This window comes from Myxocyprinus asiaticus, chromosome 6, assembly GCF_019703515.2.
Source record: "Myxocyprinus asiaticus isolate MX2 ecotype Aquarium Trade chromosome 6, UBuf_Myxa_2, whole genome shotgun sequence".
NCBI lineage: Eukaryota > Metazoa > Chordata > Actinopteri > Cypriniformes > Catostomidae > Myxocyprinus > Myxocyprinus asiaticus.
The window spans coordinates 6,649,236-6,668,355 of NC_059349.1; the positions used below are offsets into that span (position 1 = coordinate 6,649,236).

Below are 19,120 nucleotides of genomic sequence, written 5' to 3' on the forward strand. Positions count from 1 at the left end.
CCAGATAATTTGTCCAGTGCAGCAGTGCTCTTTACATGTCTTACTTGCTCTCTTCTTTACAAACATTACAACAATCTATCTATTCACCTCCCATCACACAAACCAATCAACACAGCCAATCATAGTTGATGCAGTTGTAAAGCACAGATTCTATATTTCTCTAATCTCATAAAAACTGGCTATCCATTAGGACTGTTGATTTAACATGTTAATTAAGTGCAATTAATAATATACATATAAAATTGTTCAAAATAATTGTGCAATTAATCATGCCATTAGGGCTGTGCATAAATGTTCTTGTGTTATCCTAAAAAGGAGTTTTCCAACCATCAGAGCAATTCTATCTTAAAGTACCAACTTCATGTTTTTGCGAGCAGCAGTCAGCACAGAAGTGAATCACGTTGCTGGAGAAATGCTGATGCTTTACTCTAATGAGTCATGTGAATGCAGCTTTTCAAAGGTCCCATCTGGGTTTGTTTTGTACAAAAAAATATAGTTAAGAGGTCCTTGCTCCTTTACACGGAATCACTTTGGTGTGTATTGTGGTGTGCGTGTCAGTGTAATGACACTGGTCGGAAAAAGGCGCCACCCTTTTCCAACCAGTGTTCAGAACTCACATGAAGCTGAATGAAATGTCAGAATTTAATGTCAAATCGGTAAATGCGTCTATCGTGATCAAGAAAAGTTTTAAATTAATCACGTTTAAATTTGGGGGCACTCATCTGATATGAATGCAATATAAAAAAACAACAACAACAACAGTAAAGATGGAAACGTTTCCTTTGTAATGTTTGGTCGTTAGTAATAAATCATAGTACTTCTTTTTGCATGTTGAACACACAACATAAAAACCAGCAATTACATTAAATGTCAAATACAAACGGGAAACAAACATGCTGCAAATGCATCATCAATTAAAGCACAATGTTAAAAGTAAAATGAGCTTTAAAAACGTTCTTTTCAGACTTAAGTTCACTACCTTTATTCCTCTGAGAATAACTTGAACAATGTGCAGGTCTATTATGCTTTATTATCACCAATCATACTAAGAGACTTCAGCAGTGCAGAGTGTTTAAGCATCATACTGTAAGTGTTTCCCACAAAAGACAACAGACGCATATCTATCATATTGTGAAGTGCTGAGCATGACATTTTATTAAGCTATACAAAAACTACAAGACTAGCCTAAAAAATGTTCAATAACGAGTTTCAATAACGTGTTTTTGTCATTGTAATGTGTGGTCATTAGTCACTTTTATTCATAATTCATCAAGCCCCTTTTCTTGTTAAATGAGATTGATTGGTTTAATAACGTGTTCTTCATATGGCTCAGCATCAAAAGTCATTGTGGTTGCTATAATGTGGTTCTCGCTCTCAGTGGGGCATGTGGTGAGTTGTGCGAAGCCTCCACATGCACTCAACAAACCACGTGATAAGATGCGCAGATTGACGGTCTCAGATGCGGAGGCAACTGAAATTCGTCCTCCGACACCCGGATTGAGGCGCACTGGGAATTGGGCATTCCAAATTGGGGAAAAAAATAAAATAAATAAAGTATTTCTAATATTTTTTTCTTACACTTGCAACTTGATTTATGCTTTCACAAATCTTACTCTGTGCATGCAAATAATTTAGGCACAGTTTTACCTTCATAGAGATGTCTCATCTCATTCAGACTCAAAGTAACCACCTCGACTGGTTCAGTGAAGGGGTGTATTCGTTCAGTGGGTCGAGCCAATGATATGCTGCTTCACAGCCCACACTCGAATGCTATTGGCTCGTGTTATAGTCAGTCTTTACAGGCAAGAAAAGCCACAAAAACAGTCTCCCTCTTCAAACTAGAGCTCAATGGCTTTTGAAAGGGAGAGACGTCAGTGTATGGAGGTGAACGATTTGTTCACTAAAAAGATTCGTTGAAAAAGACAGATTCGTTCACCAAAAAAACATAATTATCATCAATTTGATAAATAAATAAAAAATTTATACCAGCTTTAGCGATTTAGAAAATCACAATGTTTCAAATCATTCAAATTCAATTAATTGTTCAGTCCTTACCTCACTGCATCATTTTCCAGATTAAAGGCCGCTTTACACCAAATCCAAGATGAAAATCTGAAACGAACTGCCAATGAAATGAATAAAATAACCAGTTTCACCCTTAAACAATATGTAGCGCTGATATACAAATTTATTCTGTTTCGTTTGCCGTAACTGTTTAATTATGCTTTCTCAATGTTTTTGATGCATTTTGAGGAACACAGATTCAGACTCTGTTGCATAAATCGACCTCTGTGAGTCTTTATATGCACATTTTATTTTATTTTATTTTGCTACATGTGAAATATCCAAACGTGTGCCAAACCTGACTGCTTTTTTTAAAGGTGCACTCAGTAACTTTTGTCTTTGTGTCATCTTGGACTTACACTGACACCTAGCGGTTTGGATGCAGCATCATTTAAAATCAATAGTTTTCAGTTTCAGATGCCATTGTTGAAATGTAGTATTCACAGTCAGCCATGATAACTTTAATCAATGAGTGAAAGTGTCAAAAATCAGGACAGTTACTGAGATTAAGAAAGTAGTATTCAGTTGGTCATGTGATCTTAACATGGCAGCCCTCATGTGTGGACCCCCTCCATGTAGAATAAAACAGCTTTTATAAGGTCACTGATATGACTGGAGTCTTTATTTTAATGTGAGCAGTCATGATTTCCTAAAAAAATTCCAATATTATATAAATAAAATGAGGTTTCAGAACATTACAAAAATAACGAGAACGCAAAACAGGTTCAAAGCCTAAACAGCTTTTATATCAAATTCTGTTCTTTGTCTTTATATGAAATATTTTACTGTAGTAAATTAATAGCTGGATAATATAATACAAGGTACAATGATATAAATACACATGAAATAATGCACATAACGTCAAAACACCATGTATATTTAAAAAAAAAAAATTGAGGTAGCTTAAGAAATTATCTGAAAAAGAGAACGTGTTCTAGATTTTTATATCATTTAATTACTGCCCATTTGCATTGAATTCTTACTAATATTTAATCTGAACAATTTAACTACATTGAAACTGTATATTAACGTTGTTTAACTTCTGTTTTTCTACTGTTTAAAACACTTACCTTACCTCAAAGAAATTCCAGCAGACAAAGGATTTTCTTCAATTGTAAATTACATAAACACCTCTATAAACATCAAGACTGAGGAGCGTCGCAACATCAACGTCTTCTTCTTTACGTTTTGTCGATTCACTTTCTAAGTGCATACTGCCGCCTATTGGGCTTGTGTGCACTCATGATTTATTTACAGTATATGGATTCTTTCTCCTTTCCTTTTCCTTCCTCATATTGTTCATCTCCAGCTTCCATACAGAGCCTTTCATGATCCAGAGTAGAGCATTATCAATCCATTGTTTTTTTTAAAATATATTAAATTCTTATATTCAAAATGACACGATTAAAATCCCAATAGATACTCCATATCTTTTTCCTTTAGACCTTTTTTTATTCAGATGTAATATTAATTCTCCTCAACAGATCTTCTTCAATGATATATCACATGCTCTACTGATTTTCATCCCACGAAATGGACATATCATTTTCATGAGCAGTGAAGAATTCAGTCATAAATCACCAAGACAAGTAATTTTCTGTCACAAACGTTGGCATTAAAAGGACAATAAAGAACTAATCTTGCTGCATTACATTTTGTTCTACAACATAAATTACACACAGTCATACCTCAAATGTGAATTTTAAAGCCGTATTGAATTATATATATATTTTCTTAAACCCACGGCGGCTTCAAAATTCACGTTTGAGGTACGACTGAGTGTAATTTATGTTGTAGAACAAAACATCCATGCATCCTCAAGTAATGTTTACCACAGGCCTTACTTTACACATAAGTTCAAAAACCCCATTATAAAAACCCATAGGAACCCATGGCGAATTAGACTTCCGGGTTCACCTACAAATTGACATCACGGCTGAACAGCTCTATTGTTATGGAGCTGGATTATTCTCTTTTGATTGAGTTTCAAATATACACTCACTGAGCACTTAATTAGGAACACTATGGTCCTAATAAAGTGCCCAACTGCTGTTGTAGCCATCTGCCTCAAGGTTTGATGTGGTGTTCATTCTGAGATGCTATTCTGCTCACTACAATTGTACAGAGTGTTGTCTGAGTTATCGTACCCTTTCTGTCAGCTCGAACCAGTCTGGCCATTCTCTGTTGACCTCTTTCATCAACAAGGAGTTTCCGTCTGTAGAACTGCCGCTCACTGGATGTTTTTGGCACCATTCTGAGTAAACGCTAGAGACACCAACAATTGTGCCACGGTCCAAATCACTGAGATCACATTTTTTCCTCATTCTGATGGTTGATGAACATTAACTGAAGCTCTCGACCCATATCTGTATGATTTTATGCACTGCAGTCACATGATGAGCTGATTAGAAAATCACATGAATATGTAGGTGTACAGGTGTACCTAATAAAGTGCTCAGTGAGTGTATAGAGGGATTTCAAGGGGCTGCATGGTGTTAGCCAATCATAACAGTGGGCGTATATATTTAAGTTTAAAGGAGACGCTGAGACCAAAACCGAACATATCAGACAGAGGGCCAGAGACAGGGTAGAAAATGATCATATATTACTAAATTATTATGGTGCAAAAAAACTTTACTAACAGTATAATTGGTCCTCAGGAAAAAAAGGTATGTCATGACCCCTTTAAAGCCGGCATCTCACTAGCAGACACAAAACAACTCAATTTTGGGTGAGGGTGTCACACTTGCCGGCTGTTTTGCTGAGATCTCGTTATCTTCAGTCAGAGATATGATACACTTGCTGATTAAGAATGGTGGAGGGGTGACAGACATACTAACGCAGACAACTCTGTCTCTCTGATTCTCTGTTGAGATCTCTGTTGAGATTATACCAATGTGAAATCTCAGAGAGACAAAGCAGCAGTCCTCTTTTGCTTCGGCTGAGCTGACTTAATGAGAGCAGATTGGAGCAGAGAGAACATAGCGGTGACAGCAGAAAATTATGCTGACAAAGAGCACTAACTATTTCACATATTGGGCATCTCCAGCATGAAGTTTCAGCTGAATGAGGCAAACTATGTTTGTGATGGAGCAAGTAAACATGTGGTACGCTGTTGTTTTGTTGGAGCAACTCAGGAGAAAGAGAAAGCTGAATTTGCACATTATAAGACAAATTACATTAATGTGCCCATTTCACCATGAACTGCCAAATGACCAAGCTTGACTGATTGCTTTGAAGCGAAATGTTACATTTCACATGATAAAGATTCTTAAGATAAAGTTTGTTCACTTTGACAACTCTGAGCAATTCTTCCTTATATGTCTCCATAGATTACTTGATGAGCTGAAATTCTTTCCACATGAAGTGCAGTGGTATGGCTTCTCTCCAGTATGCATTCTCTCATGGGTGTTCAGGTTTCCTGAGGCAGTGAAACTCTTTCCACAATGTGAGCACTTGTAAGGTTTTTCTGCAGTATGAATTCTTTGATGGACTTTTAAGTTGTTTAATAGGACAAAGGCTTTACCACACTCTGAGCACACATAATCTCTCACACCTGTATGTATTTTATGGTGCTGTTTATAATCGCCCTGCTCTAAAAAACTTTTTCCACAAATAGAACAGAGGTAAGGTTTCTCATTACCATGAATTTTCAAGTCAAAATGGCTCTCTGCAGTGTGAATTCTCATGTGATTCTCAAGGGTATTTTTTCCTGTGAAGCCGGAATGAAAGTACTGATGATTTTTTAATTTCCCTGCCTGGTTGAAACTGAATAGTGAACAGTGGTGTAATTCCTTTTCTGAATGAACACTTCCATGCCTTTTAAGGCTACTTGGACTTGAGAAACTCTTTCCACACTGAAGGCATGTGTAAGGCTTCTCTCTAGTGTGAACTCTTATGTGGATTTTAATGTTTCCTTTATCTGCAAAACGTTTTCCACAGTGATGGCACGTAAAAGGCTTCTCTCCGGTGTGAATTCTCATGTGATCCGAAAGGTGTATTTTCCGTCTGAAACTCTTTCCACACTGATGGCATGTGAACGGTTTCTCTCCAGTGTGAACTTCTAGGTGCTCCTTAAGGACTCCTTTTTTTGTGAAACTCTTTCCACAATGATGGCATGAGAAAGGTCTCTCTCCAGTGTGAACTCTCATGTGGCTATTAAGGTTTCCTTTATCTGAGAATCTCTTTCCACACTGAGGGCACGTGAAAGGCTTCTCTCCAGTATGAATTTTAATGTGATTAGAAAGGTGTACTTTCTGTACAAAACTCTTTCCACACTGAGTGCATGTGAATGGTTTCTCTCCAGTGTGAACTCTCAGGTGCTTCTCAAGCACTCCTTTTTTTGTGAAACACTTTCCACACTGAGGGCATGTGAAAGGCTTCTCTCCTGTGTGAATTATCAGGTGCCTCTTAAGGTTTCCTTTTTTTGTGAAACTCTTTCCACACTGAGGGCATGTAGAAGAATTTTCTGCCTTTGTTTTTTTGTGTGTGAAATTCACTTCAGTCTGTGAGTAACTATAATTTTTTTCTCCAGTAATGAAGTTAACAGGTTTCTGATCCTTTTCATTCAGTTCTTGACTTTCCTCTTTCACTTCCATCAGGTCTAAAATAGACAGATAAAAAGAGTAAAAAATAAATACAAGCTAGAAATAGAAAGCAACAAAGGAAGAACAGAACAAATAGTGAAAACAACAAGGTTAATTTTGTCATTCTCATGTTCAATAAGCGACAGTTCCGCCCACCCCAGTGATTGAAAATGAATCGTGTCTTAGTGGGTAACATTATTACTCTAGTAATGCATTCTTTTAACACTGTGCAGTACAGTTCAATTTAAACAAGTCTGTGTAAATGTATTTTGTGCAACATTTCACAAATTACAGTTGCAGTCTGGAACCTAACATGAACAATTACAGTAAACAGAGAAAGGATACAATTCATTAGAATAACTTTACTCTTTGAATGTGTGTGATAGTGTCTTTGGCCCTGTTTCCACCTGGTATTAAGATGTGTTTTCAGTGATCCGATCACAAGTGGTCAGCCGAGACATACAGAAGTGGGGACAAAATCTTGTACAATCAGGCCCAAAAAGATTAGAGTAGTTAAGGGAAGCTACTCTGAAAAGCTGGAAAACAAGTTTCAACTACATTTTACATTTATATTTGGCAGACGCTTTTATCCAAAGCGACTTACAGTGTACTTATTACAGGGACAATACCCCTGGAGCAACCTGGAGTTAAGTGCCTTGCTCAAGGACACAATGGTGGTGGCTGTGGGGATTGAACCAGCAACCGTCTGATTACCAGTTATGTGCTTTAGCCCACTACACCATCACCACTCCATAATACTAATGACCCTAATGATAATACCTACTACAAGACACCATCTCCCAAATCTTTTGGGAGTCAACAACTGGCTAATGACCTGAATGTGTTTTGCTGCAGATTTGGAAAGCCCAGTCTCACACCCCAGACACACACTGACCTTCACTTCACACAAACACCAACACCTACTGCAAGTCTGCATACAGAAGGGAGGTTGAACAGTTAGCTGACTGGTGCACTCAAAACAGCCTGTGGCTGAACATGCTAAAAACAGATAATAGTGGACTTGAGGAGGAACACCCCAGCACCAACCCCTCCTCACCATTCTGAACAGAACTGTGGCAATTGTGGAGTCATTAGCTGCATTTCCAGTATTGGGCCAAATGAGGGCGAGCTTGTGTTGTTGAGTTCCCATTGTTTCTTCCGAGGCTTCATCTTGCCGCCTCAGGGCCAATGGCCTTTGGCCTGCCGATTACACTTGGGTCAAACAAGATCAACTGGGGACTGAGGCGGGGTCAATGTCAAAGGCAGAGTTTCGCTGAGTCAGGTTAGAGGTTTCAGCACCAAGATCACCATTTGCAGGTTGTGTATCCAGTGCACAACTGTACAGGTTTGAGAAAGCAAATTGCGGGCACAGTACAAATCTGTTAAAACACACAATGGACAAAACGGTGCCCAAAGATTATGGTTCAAAATCATGGATTTTGAACCAATTACCAGTTTTGTCCCGCTGTTAGTGGAGACCACAATATAAACTCGATATTCTAGATAACTAGATGCTTGTGAAATGGGCATGGTGTGTGGCATTGGCACCAGGGCGGTGTATTAAGGGTGGGTTTTAAGGCACCACTATGGGGCTATTGGCCCATTGGTGGGAATGCAGATCGATTTTGGACTTGTGGCTCGAGGTCAGAGGCTATTGGCCCCAGCCAGCCCTGACTCACACTGGCCAAATAGTGGAAAAGTGGATATTCAGGTTCCTGGACCTGAAGTGGGAGATCCATATAGACTTCATTGTGGAAAAGGCCCAGCAGAAGTTGTACTTCCTTCATCAGCTGAGGAAGCTTAACTTGCCAAAGGTGCTGCTGATCCAGTTCTTTTTAGCAGTCATTGAATCTGACCTCTGCACTTCAATAACTGTCTGGTATGATTCGGCCACCAAATCAGACTTCAGAAGACTACAAAGGACAGTCTGAATAGCGTAGAGGATTATTGGTGCTCCTCTGCCCACCTTCCAAGAACTGTACACCTCCAGAGTGAAAAGAGCTAAGAAAAGCACTCTGGACCCCACACACCCAGTCCACTACCTCCTACCACTGAACACCAGAACAGCCAAGCAAATAATTTTTTTCCCCCTCAGGCCAACCACCTCATTAAAGGTTAAAACTGCACCCAAAAACTCCCCATTGTGCAATATAATCTTCAGCAACATCTAATTCATTCATATTTATATTTATTTAATATATCCTACCTCTTCTACACATTATATTCATTCTCTCACACATAACTGTATATCTTTAAATAGCATTTTTGTACAAACGTTATTGTCCTATTGTGCAATTCTCTATATTTTGTATTATGTGCGTCTTGTTTTGTATTCTCTTTGCACTGGAATATGTCACCATGACAAATTCCATATGTGAGTAAGCATACTTTGCAATAAAACAAATTCTGATTCTGATAACACACGCGCACACACACACACACAAAAGACATAGTACTTGTATTAATCTGAGCTTCGGGTGAGTGTAATTGTCATCTGTGTCTTTGCATGTTGATATCAGATGCACTGAAGAAGATCTGTGAATTTCTCGTGCTTGTTTATGCATTTGCTTTTTCTCATTTTCTGATCGGATGGTTATTAAAGCAATATCACACGAGCAAGAGTGCTGTATGTCCATCTATCAGCACGGCTTAATCGGTAATCACAGCCATGCTGATGAGTGCCTGAGCATGTAATTACCTGCATCTGTTAGTTTAACTCCATTCCTCAGCTGTAGTGTGATAGTAATTCGCTCCGATCGTGAAGTGATGCTGCCATATGTGCTATCAAAATTATCCTACAAGAATTTACTCATGTTCAAGTGTTTTGTTGTCTGAGAGAAACATGGAGCACACCAGTTACATTCTTTTATATTGCTTGAGGAACTCTTATTTTGACACAGACACAGAAAGCTTTCTCTCCTCCGCCATGTTGAAAGTTTACGTCTCCTCCTAACTTCCAACTTGTATCAGGTAGGTTCCCTGTAGCATGTTTTATTACTCTGTCTGTCGGGACTCTCAGCTGTGATCGGCAGTAATGGTGAAGCTGTTAGTTTAACTCTATTTCTTAGCTAAAGCTTAGCTACAGAAAATTGACAGATCGAAACAGCATCCTTCATGCCAAGAGTTTTCATCATATTCCTCTTAAGAAAGGTCTCCCCTACAATCAATTTATCAGGATTAAAAGAATATGTACGATCAATGTTTGAGGAGGAAGCCGGTAAGATATACATCCAGTTCTGTCATAGAGGATATCCTGAGCAGTGGCAGAAGAGAGTGCTTGGAAAAGTAAGGTCGATACCAGGGGGTCACACCTTAAAATGTCTAAAAAGTAAGTGGCACAGCTTGTGTGTGCTGTACCACTTACACTGTTCATAGTCAGGCAATCAAGTCTATTATTAACAAACACTGGAATGTTCTTAGAGCTGATGATATTGGAAATTACATCTTCAATGAGCCTCCTTTTTTTTCATACTATAGGGGATGTAATATTAGAGTTTATCTGGTCAGTTCTGATACTTTCATCAATGATAGAAAACAGGTCACCTTGGATCGTTCTACAGGCTTTGAATGGGGGTAACGTACAAAAAAGACTCTTACAATGCAAAGCCAAGTGGATCCACTATATGGATTGTGTACATGAAGGACTTCAATTGTCATGCTTTCTCTGAAGTCATTACTTTACTATTTTGTTCAGAGCAATACATGTAATTAGATCTGTTTCTATATCAGTGTATACAAGATTCAGCATGTTCGCCACTCTCGTTGCAAAGCCCTAAATTCCATCAGCATATGGACTTTGCAACGAGAGGGGCAAACATGCTGGATCTTGTTTACATAAACATCCCCGGCATGTACCGGGAGGAGCCCCGCCCCCACCTCGGCTACTCAGACCACATCTCTGTTATGCTAATGCCAGCATACAGACCATTCGTCAGACGCTCCAAACCGGTTCTGAGCCATCTCTGCTCTTCAGGACTGTTTTGAGCACACTGACTGGCACATGTTCAGGGAGGCTGCCACCGATGGCGACTCCACCAACTTGGAGGAATACACGGCATCACTGACCAGCTACATCAGCAAGTGCATCGATGACATGACTTTCTCCAAGACCATCACCACACACTCCAACCAGAAGCCGTGGATGACTGTGGAGGTGCGTGCACTGCTGAGGACCCGAGACTCCGCCTTCAGAGCAGGCGACAAGGCAGCCTTAAGAACAGCGAGGGCCAAACTGTCCCAGGCCATCAGAGATGCAAGTGCGCACACGGCCAGAGAATCCACAGCCACTTCCAGGACAGCTGCGACACGCGGTGCATGTGGCAGGGCATCCAGGCCATCACCAATTACAGAACAACATCACCTGCCTGTGACAGTCATGCCTCTATTCCAGATGCGCTGAATGACTTTTACGCTCGGTTTGAGGTGCAGAATGATGTGGCAGGAAGGAAGACAACCCCTCCTCCCATCGACCAGCTGCTATGTCTTACCATGGCTGATGTGAGAAAAACTTGGTGAGGACAACCCACGGAAGGCTGCTGGACCAGACAACATTCCTGGCAGAGTGCTCAGAGGATGTGCAGACCAGCTGGCAGATGTTCTTACTGACATCTTCAACATCTCCCTGAGCAGCGCCGTCATTCCAACGTGCTTCAAGGCCACCACCATCGTCCCACTCTCCGCTGAACATCAACGGCTCCTCTGTGGAGATCGTCAAGAGCACCAAATTCCTTGGTGTTCACCTGGCAGAGAACCTCACCTGGTCCCTCAACACCAGCTCCATAACCAAGAAAGCCCAGCAGCATCTCTACTTTCTGCGATGGCTGAGAAAAGCCCATCTCCCACCGCCCATCCTCACCACATTCTACAGAGGGACTATCGAGAGCATCCTGAGCAGCTGCATCACTGCCTGGTTTGGAAATTGCACCGCAAGACCCTGCAGAGGATAGTGAGGACAGCTGAGAAGATCATCGGTGTCTCTCTTCCCTCCATCATGGACATTTCCACCACATGCTGCATCCGCAAAGCCACCAGCATTGTGGATGACCTCATGCACCCCTCACACAAACTCTTCACCCTCCTGCCAACTGGCAATAGGTACCGAAGCATTTGGGCCCTCACGGCCAGACTGTTTAACAGTTTCTTCCCCCAAGCCATCAGACCCCTCAATACTCAGACACTGGACTGACACACACACACACACAAAACTGAACACCATCCGACTCCCTTTGCAATTTGCACATTTAACAATTATTGCATTGTTGCACACATGCACTTTATGTAGTAATGTCTCTGTTTGTTTTTATGTTGTTTTATGTAGCACCATGGTCCTAGAGGAACGTTGTTTCGTTTCACTGTGTACTGTACTAGCTGTATATGGTTGAAATGACAATAAAAGCCACTTGACCCGACTTGACATTTTTTATAACACAGTGTTTTCTATTCAACTATGTAGATTCACATCTGAGGTTCTGTTGACAGACTTTTTGTATTATGTATTTGGATTTTTTGTATTATTTATTTGGATTTTTTGAGATGTTGCATTGATTTTGTTCAGAGAGCATGATGTGACTCTTGTGTATAATTATGTGGTAATTTGTAACTTTATTATTTAGTATTTTGTTATTTATGCAAAATGTTGCATACGACCATGGGACGCTATTTTGATTTAATTATTTATTTGTATGGTTTTGTATTTGATATTCTGTATTTTTGCTTTTTTATGGGGTATTTGGTTTAGATAGGTGGTATGTGGTTTATTCAGGTATTTATATACTGATGTTTGTTTATGTAATGCTTTATTGTTACTTCATTATTCACTTTGTATTTTGGAGTGGTTTGTCTTGTGATCATGTGATTTTGGTTATCATGTGACATATGCAATCATGTGACCTCTTGTTTAAAGATGGCTCCTGTATTAGGCTTTGTTATTAGGCATTGAGGAAGGTCACTCGTGACCGAAACGTTTTCCGTTTTCTAGTAAAGCTGTGGTTGTCTCGCATTGAGTGTTTTTGTTTTGTTTTATTATTATAGTGTGCGGGACTTTTTTGTATTTTGTATTTTTTTTGGCTATTTAGCTATAGTGTAGCAATTGTCCACGTGATCATGGAATGACTTCAGATGACTTCAAAGAAATTTGCGCACTGACTGATAACATGCAGTTTGTCATCGTCAGCTCAACTTGCTCATAGCACACACAAGACTGTCTTTTTTCGCCATCTACTGGATGAAATCTTTAATGTCACAGGTATGAATGAAAAGTCACACATCTAGCTGCTCTTACACATCTGCACTGCTCTGCACAAGCAGAGTGATTCCAACAGTAGATGTTCCAGTGCTGTTGGGGTGATCTATCAGCACTCTTGGAACGCCTCTTATCCAATCAGATTCGACTAGAACTAACTGTTGTATAATTCCTTTTAAAACTAACCAGTAAAAAAGGTTTTTGTATCCTGGGAGATACAAACATTTGAAAGCCTGGGAAAAGGAGCACTGAGCAATCATGCACTATCATGCACTCGAACTGAAGTGCTCCTCTTGAGCGTCATCATTAGAGTTTAGGGATGTCATAAAATATCGATATATGGATTACTGGCACATATGGCACATTAATTTATCCATATATTTTTGAGGCATCGATATATTAAAATTAGCCAAGATTTTAATTAGAAGCCTAATTTGCATGCTTTACATTCACTCAGTTGGCCTCTGTTTAACAGTCTGGCGTAATAGCGTTGGGAGACCACAAGAGGGCGATATAACATTTACTGAATTTACACATATACACACACACACACACACACACACGGACAAGCTGATGCAGCGCAGAAGATGGCAGTCCAAAGTTCAAGGTTTCTGTACTTCAAGAATGAACAAAGTGATGTAGATTCATTTGAACGATTAGAAATGGTTATGTTTATTATGCAATTTCTCTGTATGTAGCCTTGAATAGGTCTTCCATTCAAGCTGTCCAACCACAAAACATACTTGTAACTGAAAATACATTGTGCAATATGAAAGATACATATACACAAAACATCATCCAGCGATGGCTACAGGAAACAATCTTTGTCCTTTGATAATGATTTGGATTTCATTTAATGGAAAGGAGTTGTGCTCCGTGGTACTGCAGAATTTTGACACTGAGCATTGGTGGCGTGTGTATACCTTCATAGAAAATAATTGTTTAGAATTTTAGAATGTGTGATGTCATCCGCCAGATGCGTCTGGTGCGCGACCTACTTTAATTTACCCTGCACCTCACACTTTACCAAAGTTGTGTTGAGAAATATGTGTGAAAAGACAGACTATTGTGCAACGAGAAGCCCAATGTATATCAGAAAAAATCCTGATAATCATCGAAAAAAAATATTAGAGTTTTATGTGATCTGATGTTACGTTAAATGAGATCAAACGACTTTTCAACAATTAATTTTTTCGACAATGTTTTATTGTCGACGTTTTCGATAACATTGTATATGTAAATTGTGCATGGTAGATCTTACTATAATAGCATTATTAAAAAAGTAGATTACATGCCATAGAAGTGTGAGCACCTCTTCCCTACAACATTGTTTAATAAAAATAATAATAATATACTGATTCAGGACTTATGGACACCAACCTCTTTGTTCCTCAGTATCTTCCTTTTTCATTGCACATAGATCTGGAATACTGATGTCTTCACTCTCCTCTTTAATAAACTCCATCTTTTCTTCATGTAGAATATGCAGTCACAGAGTTATTCCTGCTTGATTGAAGCCAAATGTCACTTCAAGGATGATGTGGACAAGATCTGCCAAATTAAAAAACATATATAGTTATATTTACATTAATTGGCACCTTTAAAAGGATAGTTCAACCAAAAACAAACATTCTGTCAAGACTAACTCACACTTACAGTGCATTCAGAAAGTATTCAGACCCCTTCATTTTTTTCACATTTTGTTATGTTGCAGACTTATGCTAAAATGCTTTCAATTATTATTTTTTTGCAATCTACTCTCCATACCCCATAATGACAAAGCAAAAATAAGATTTTTGAAAACTTCGCAAATTTATTAAAAATAAAAAAATTAAAAAAAAAATATCACATTGACATAAGTATTCAGACCCTTTGCTATGACACTTGAAAATTAGCTCAGGTGCAGCCCATTTCTCTGGATCATCTTTGAGATGTTTCTACACTTTGACTGGAGTCCACCTGTGGCAAATTCAATTGATTTGACATGATTTGGAAAGGCACACACCTGTCTATATAAGGTCTCACAGCTGAAAATACATACAGTGCATCCGGAAAATATTCACAGCGCTTCACTTTTTCCACATTTTGTTATGTTACAGCCTTATTCCAAAATGGATTAAATTCAATATTTTCCTCAAAATTCTACAAACAATACCCCATAAATGACGACGTGAAAGAAGTTTGTTTGAAATCTTTGCAAATTTATAAAAAATAAAAACAACGTAAAAAATCACATGTACATAAGTATTCACAGCCTTTGCCATGACACTCAAAATTGAGCTCAGGTGCATCCTGTTTCCACTGATCATCCTTGAGATGTTTCTACAACTTGATTGGAGTCCACCTGTGGTAAATTCAGTTGATTGGACATAATTTGGAAAGGCGCACACCTGTCTATATAAGGTCCCACAGTTAACAGTGCATGTCAGAGCACAATCCAAGCCATGAAGTCCAAGGAACTGTCTGTAGACCTCCGAGACAGGATTGTATTGAGGCACAGATTTGGGGAAGGGTACAGAAAAATTTCTGCAGCATTGAAGGTCCCAATGAGCACAGTAGCCTCCATCATCCGTAAATGGAAGAAGTTTGGAACCACTAGGACTCTTCCTAGAGCTGGCTGCCTGGCCAAACTGAGCGATCGGGGGAGAAGGGCCTTAGTCAGGGAGGTGACCAAGAACCCGATGGTCACTCTGACAGAGCTCCTGCATTTCTCTGTGGAGAGAGGAGAACCTTCCAGAAGAACAACCATCTCTGCAGTACTCCACCAATCAGGCCTGTATGGTAGAGTGGCCAGACGGAAGCCACTCCTCAGTAAAAGGTACATGACAGCCCGCCTGGAGTTTGCCAAAAGTCACCTGAAGGACTCTCAGACCATGAGAAACAAAGATTGAACTCTTGGCCTGAATGGCAAGCGTCATGTCTGGAGGAAACCAGGCACCGCTCATCACCTGGCCAATACCATCCCTACAGTGAAGCATGGTGGTGGCAGCAACATGCTGTGGGGATGTTTTTCAGCGGCAGGAACTGGGAGACTAGTCAGGATCGAGGGAAAGATGAATGCAGCAATGTACAGAGATATCCTTGATGAAAACCTGGTCCAGAGCGCTCGGGACCTCAGACTGGGCTGAAGGTTCACATTCCAACAGGACAATGACCCTAAGCACACAGCCAAGACAATTCTTGACCCAGTCCTCTGGCTGGGACTTGAGTGGCCCAGCCAGAGCCCAGACTTTAACCCAATCGAACATCTCTGGAGAGACCTGAAAATGGCTGTCCACCGGTGGTCTCCATCCAACCTGACAGAGCTTGAGAGGATCTGAAGGGAAGAATGGCAGAAATTTCCCAAATCCAGGTGTGCAAAGCTTGTTGTATCATACCCAAAAAGACTTGAGGCTGTAATCACTGCCAAAGGTGCATCGACTAAGTACTGAATCAATGTGATATTTAAGTTTTTTCTTTTTAATAAATTTGAAGAGTTATCAAAAATCTGTTTTTTGCTATGTCATTATGGGGTATGGAGTGTAGATTGACGTGAAAATAATTTAAAGCATTTTAGCATAAGGCTGCAAAATAACAAAATGTGAAAAAACGAAAGGGTCTGAATACTTTCTGAATGCACTGTATATTGTTTCAAACCTGTATGACTTTCTTCCATTTAACACAAAAGCAGATGTTAGGCAGAATAACAGCCTCAGTCACCATTCATTTTCACTGCATTTTTTTTTTTCTATACAAGAAAAGTGAAGGGTTTGGGAAAAGAAATAGGGTAAGTTGCAGAGTTTTTTTTTTTTTGGGTGAACTATCCCTTTAAGGATTTATTTTATTTTCTCATTTCTGTACTAATATTTTATTTCTGCATCTATCCATATATTTCAGTATTTTAAGTCTTACATTTTTTAAGTAGGATTCAGAGATACAAAACTCAGTTTATTAGTATGTTTAAAATACTTCTAAATAAGCCTACAGTATAATAGTTCTATGAAACGGAGCTATTGGCGTAATTGTGAAGATCATAAGGCTCATTATACCTATATTTTATACTTATTCCCCATATTAAAAATATACTGAAATACAAAAATTAAACAGATAAACATTATATACCCTATAGTCATAAGATAGAAGTGGACCATGACACCTTATTCTTGGTAAACCACCTCCATTACTAAGAAATAAATGACAGCAATAGACTTTCAGAGTAATTAGAATTGAAGTTTTAAAGCAAATTACAAAGAAAAATCAGAGGCCCCACGGATGCAAGGATGGAGAGAAACATTAGATGGGGAGATCGATTTGTGTTGGTATAGATGTCAGAGTGTGTTTTGTATGTGTGTATTGAGAAATGTGTTTGTGTGTGTGTGAAAAACAACAGTGGCATTATGTAAACAAACTGGCATTTAAAGGGTTAAAATCCTGAAAACGAATGAATATTTGGTTGTTAAGATCAGGACTGAAGTCAGTGAAAGTGGAAAATAATATTAATATATAATATTTTTATGGGAGTTTTTTTAAGCTGACATTTTTATCCTCTAAGGACCTCAGAGTAACTTTTTTAAATGAACGTACAAGGTTTACGTTTTATTTTGTAATAACCATAAACTAATGATCCCAGAACATTGCAGGGAGGTTTTTGTGTGACAACTTTATAAGAACTGATACAGAACGTTCTCTAATGGTTAGTTTTGGGTTTTATTTTTCATTCACACAGAGATGTCTCTGCTAAAGGAAGGCACAACACTTCAGTGGTAAGAAATTAATCTAATTAGCCGAGTTGTGGGTATTTTTAATGCATGTAAATAAATTTCTGATTTAAACCCCCTATTTAATGTCCAGCCGTGTTTTAGCTGTGTCAGTGCAGTTTTAGACAACATCAAACCTAGACTCAGTATTGTGGTGTAATGAAGGATTAAAAAAAATAAATACATTCTCCAGCTAGTCTTGCATATTAAACTATATTGTGTATGATGATATGTTTAGCTTGTTTTACTGATTAATTAGCCTAAATAATGATTCAGAACAAGATGGATTGTACAACATTACATATATTTTATATTACTAACGCAAACAATAATATTACCACGTTTCTTTTTTTTTTTTTTTTTTGTAAAAACGTTTAACCACTTTTAAAAATGTTGTGATACTTATATATTTTTGCTAAATTACTCAAAAACAAACCTTAACTCAGCCGATTCACAGCAACTGGATGGGCCTCGTCGCAACTGAAGTGACGTCACTCACAACAAGTCACGGCTTCTTCTTTCTTTTGTTTTTTGGTGATTCGCAGTCTACGTGCATATCGCCACCTATTGGGCTGTTGTACAAACAATCTATTTAGAAAGTTTCCTTTCTTTGATCCTCAGCGCAAGGCATTAACTGCGATCTTAAGTTAGTAATTTTGTCACCAAAAAAATCTCAAGAAACTTCCACATAGTACATCAGAAGGATTAGGTATAACATTAACAGGGGGGTTCAAAACAGAAGTTATAACAGAAAACAATACAATAATGGTGATTATTTGTAATTAAATTAGAAAAGTAAGCAGACTTTGCTGATTTTACAGTTCTGATACGCCAATAAGCAGTCTTGCAATATTTCGTAAGAAACCTGAAGTTTGTCCTTTTTCCATTTTCGCTCAACACTTCTGCACGCTTGTCTAGAAGAGCGAGTAATGGAGTGATGAATTCACCTTCACCTTATGGAACGCTAACATCCACTTCATCACTTAATTTCCAAAAACTCAGTCATTTCATTCGAGATTATTGTTTAATATATATACACGATGTCAAATTATCTGTTGAATTAAATCTAGTACTTGCCCTTTATTTAATAATACTAATGAACTAATTAAAATAATTTGATTTCCTTATGATTTAGTCATTTAGCAAAAACTTTTTTCCAAAGTGACAAATGAGGAACATAGCAACCAATTTGTCATACAAAAGTCAACAATATCTCCAGTATTGCACAGCCAAGTTCTCAAAATGGCTTGAATTTGGCAGACAGCCTTTTTTATTTTTTCATTGTTAAATAGTAAGTAAATGCATTTAGTGAGGATTGGTCAAGTGCTCTTGGAACAGATGTGTTTTCAGCTGGTTCTTGAATGTTGAGATGGTTCCAGTGTGGAGGTTAAAAGCTTATTCCACCACAGAGGAGCTCAACAGTGCCTGCCAACTTATTCAGCTGTCTGGGTTCAGGAAGTGTTTTTCCCACATTTATTTTTCCCATAGACTTT

The 19,120-nt window shown here is 38.7% G+C and overlaps 1 protein-coding gene across 8 annotated transcripts in view; it reads right to left on the reverse strand.

The window, feature by feature from the left end:
* The window catches only part of LOC127442891 (gastrula zinc finger protein XlCGF8.2DB-like), a 295,005-nt gene that overhangs the window by 18,881 nt on the left and 257,004 nt on the right, over nucleotides 1–19,120 (reverse strand). For 5 of the 8 annotated variants that reach the window (XM_051701219.1, XM_051701214.1, XM_051701221.1 and 2 more), the window contains 2 exons: nucleotides 3,140–6,667; nucleotides 2,056–2,122 (listed from right to left, as the gene is read on the reverse strand). In XM_051701219.1, coding sequence (XP_051557179.1) covers nucleotides 5,352–6,667 — 1,316 coding nt within the window. In that variant the 3' untranslated portion in view covers nucleotides 2,056–2,122; nucleotides 3,140–5,351. Of the gene's footprint in view, nucleotides 1–2,055; nucleotides 2,123–3,134; nucleotides 6,668–14,271; nucleotides 14,443–18,063; nucleotides 18,169–19,120 lie in introns of those variants that run through there. The other 3 variants (XM_051701220.1, XM_051701215.1, XM_051701218.1) reach the window with 3 other exon arrangements.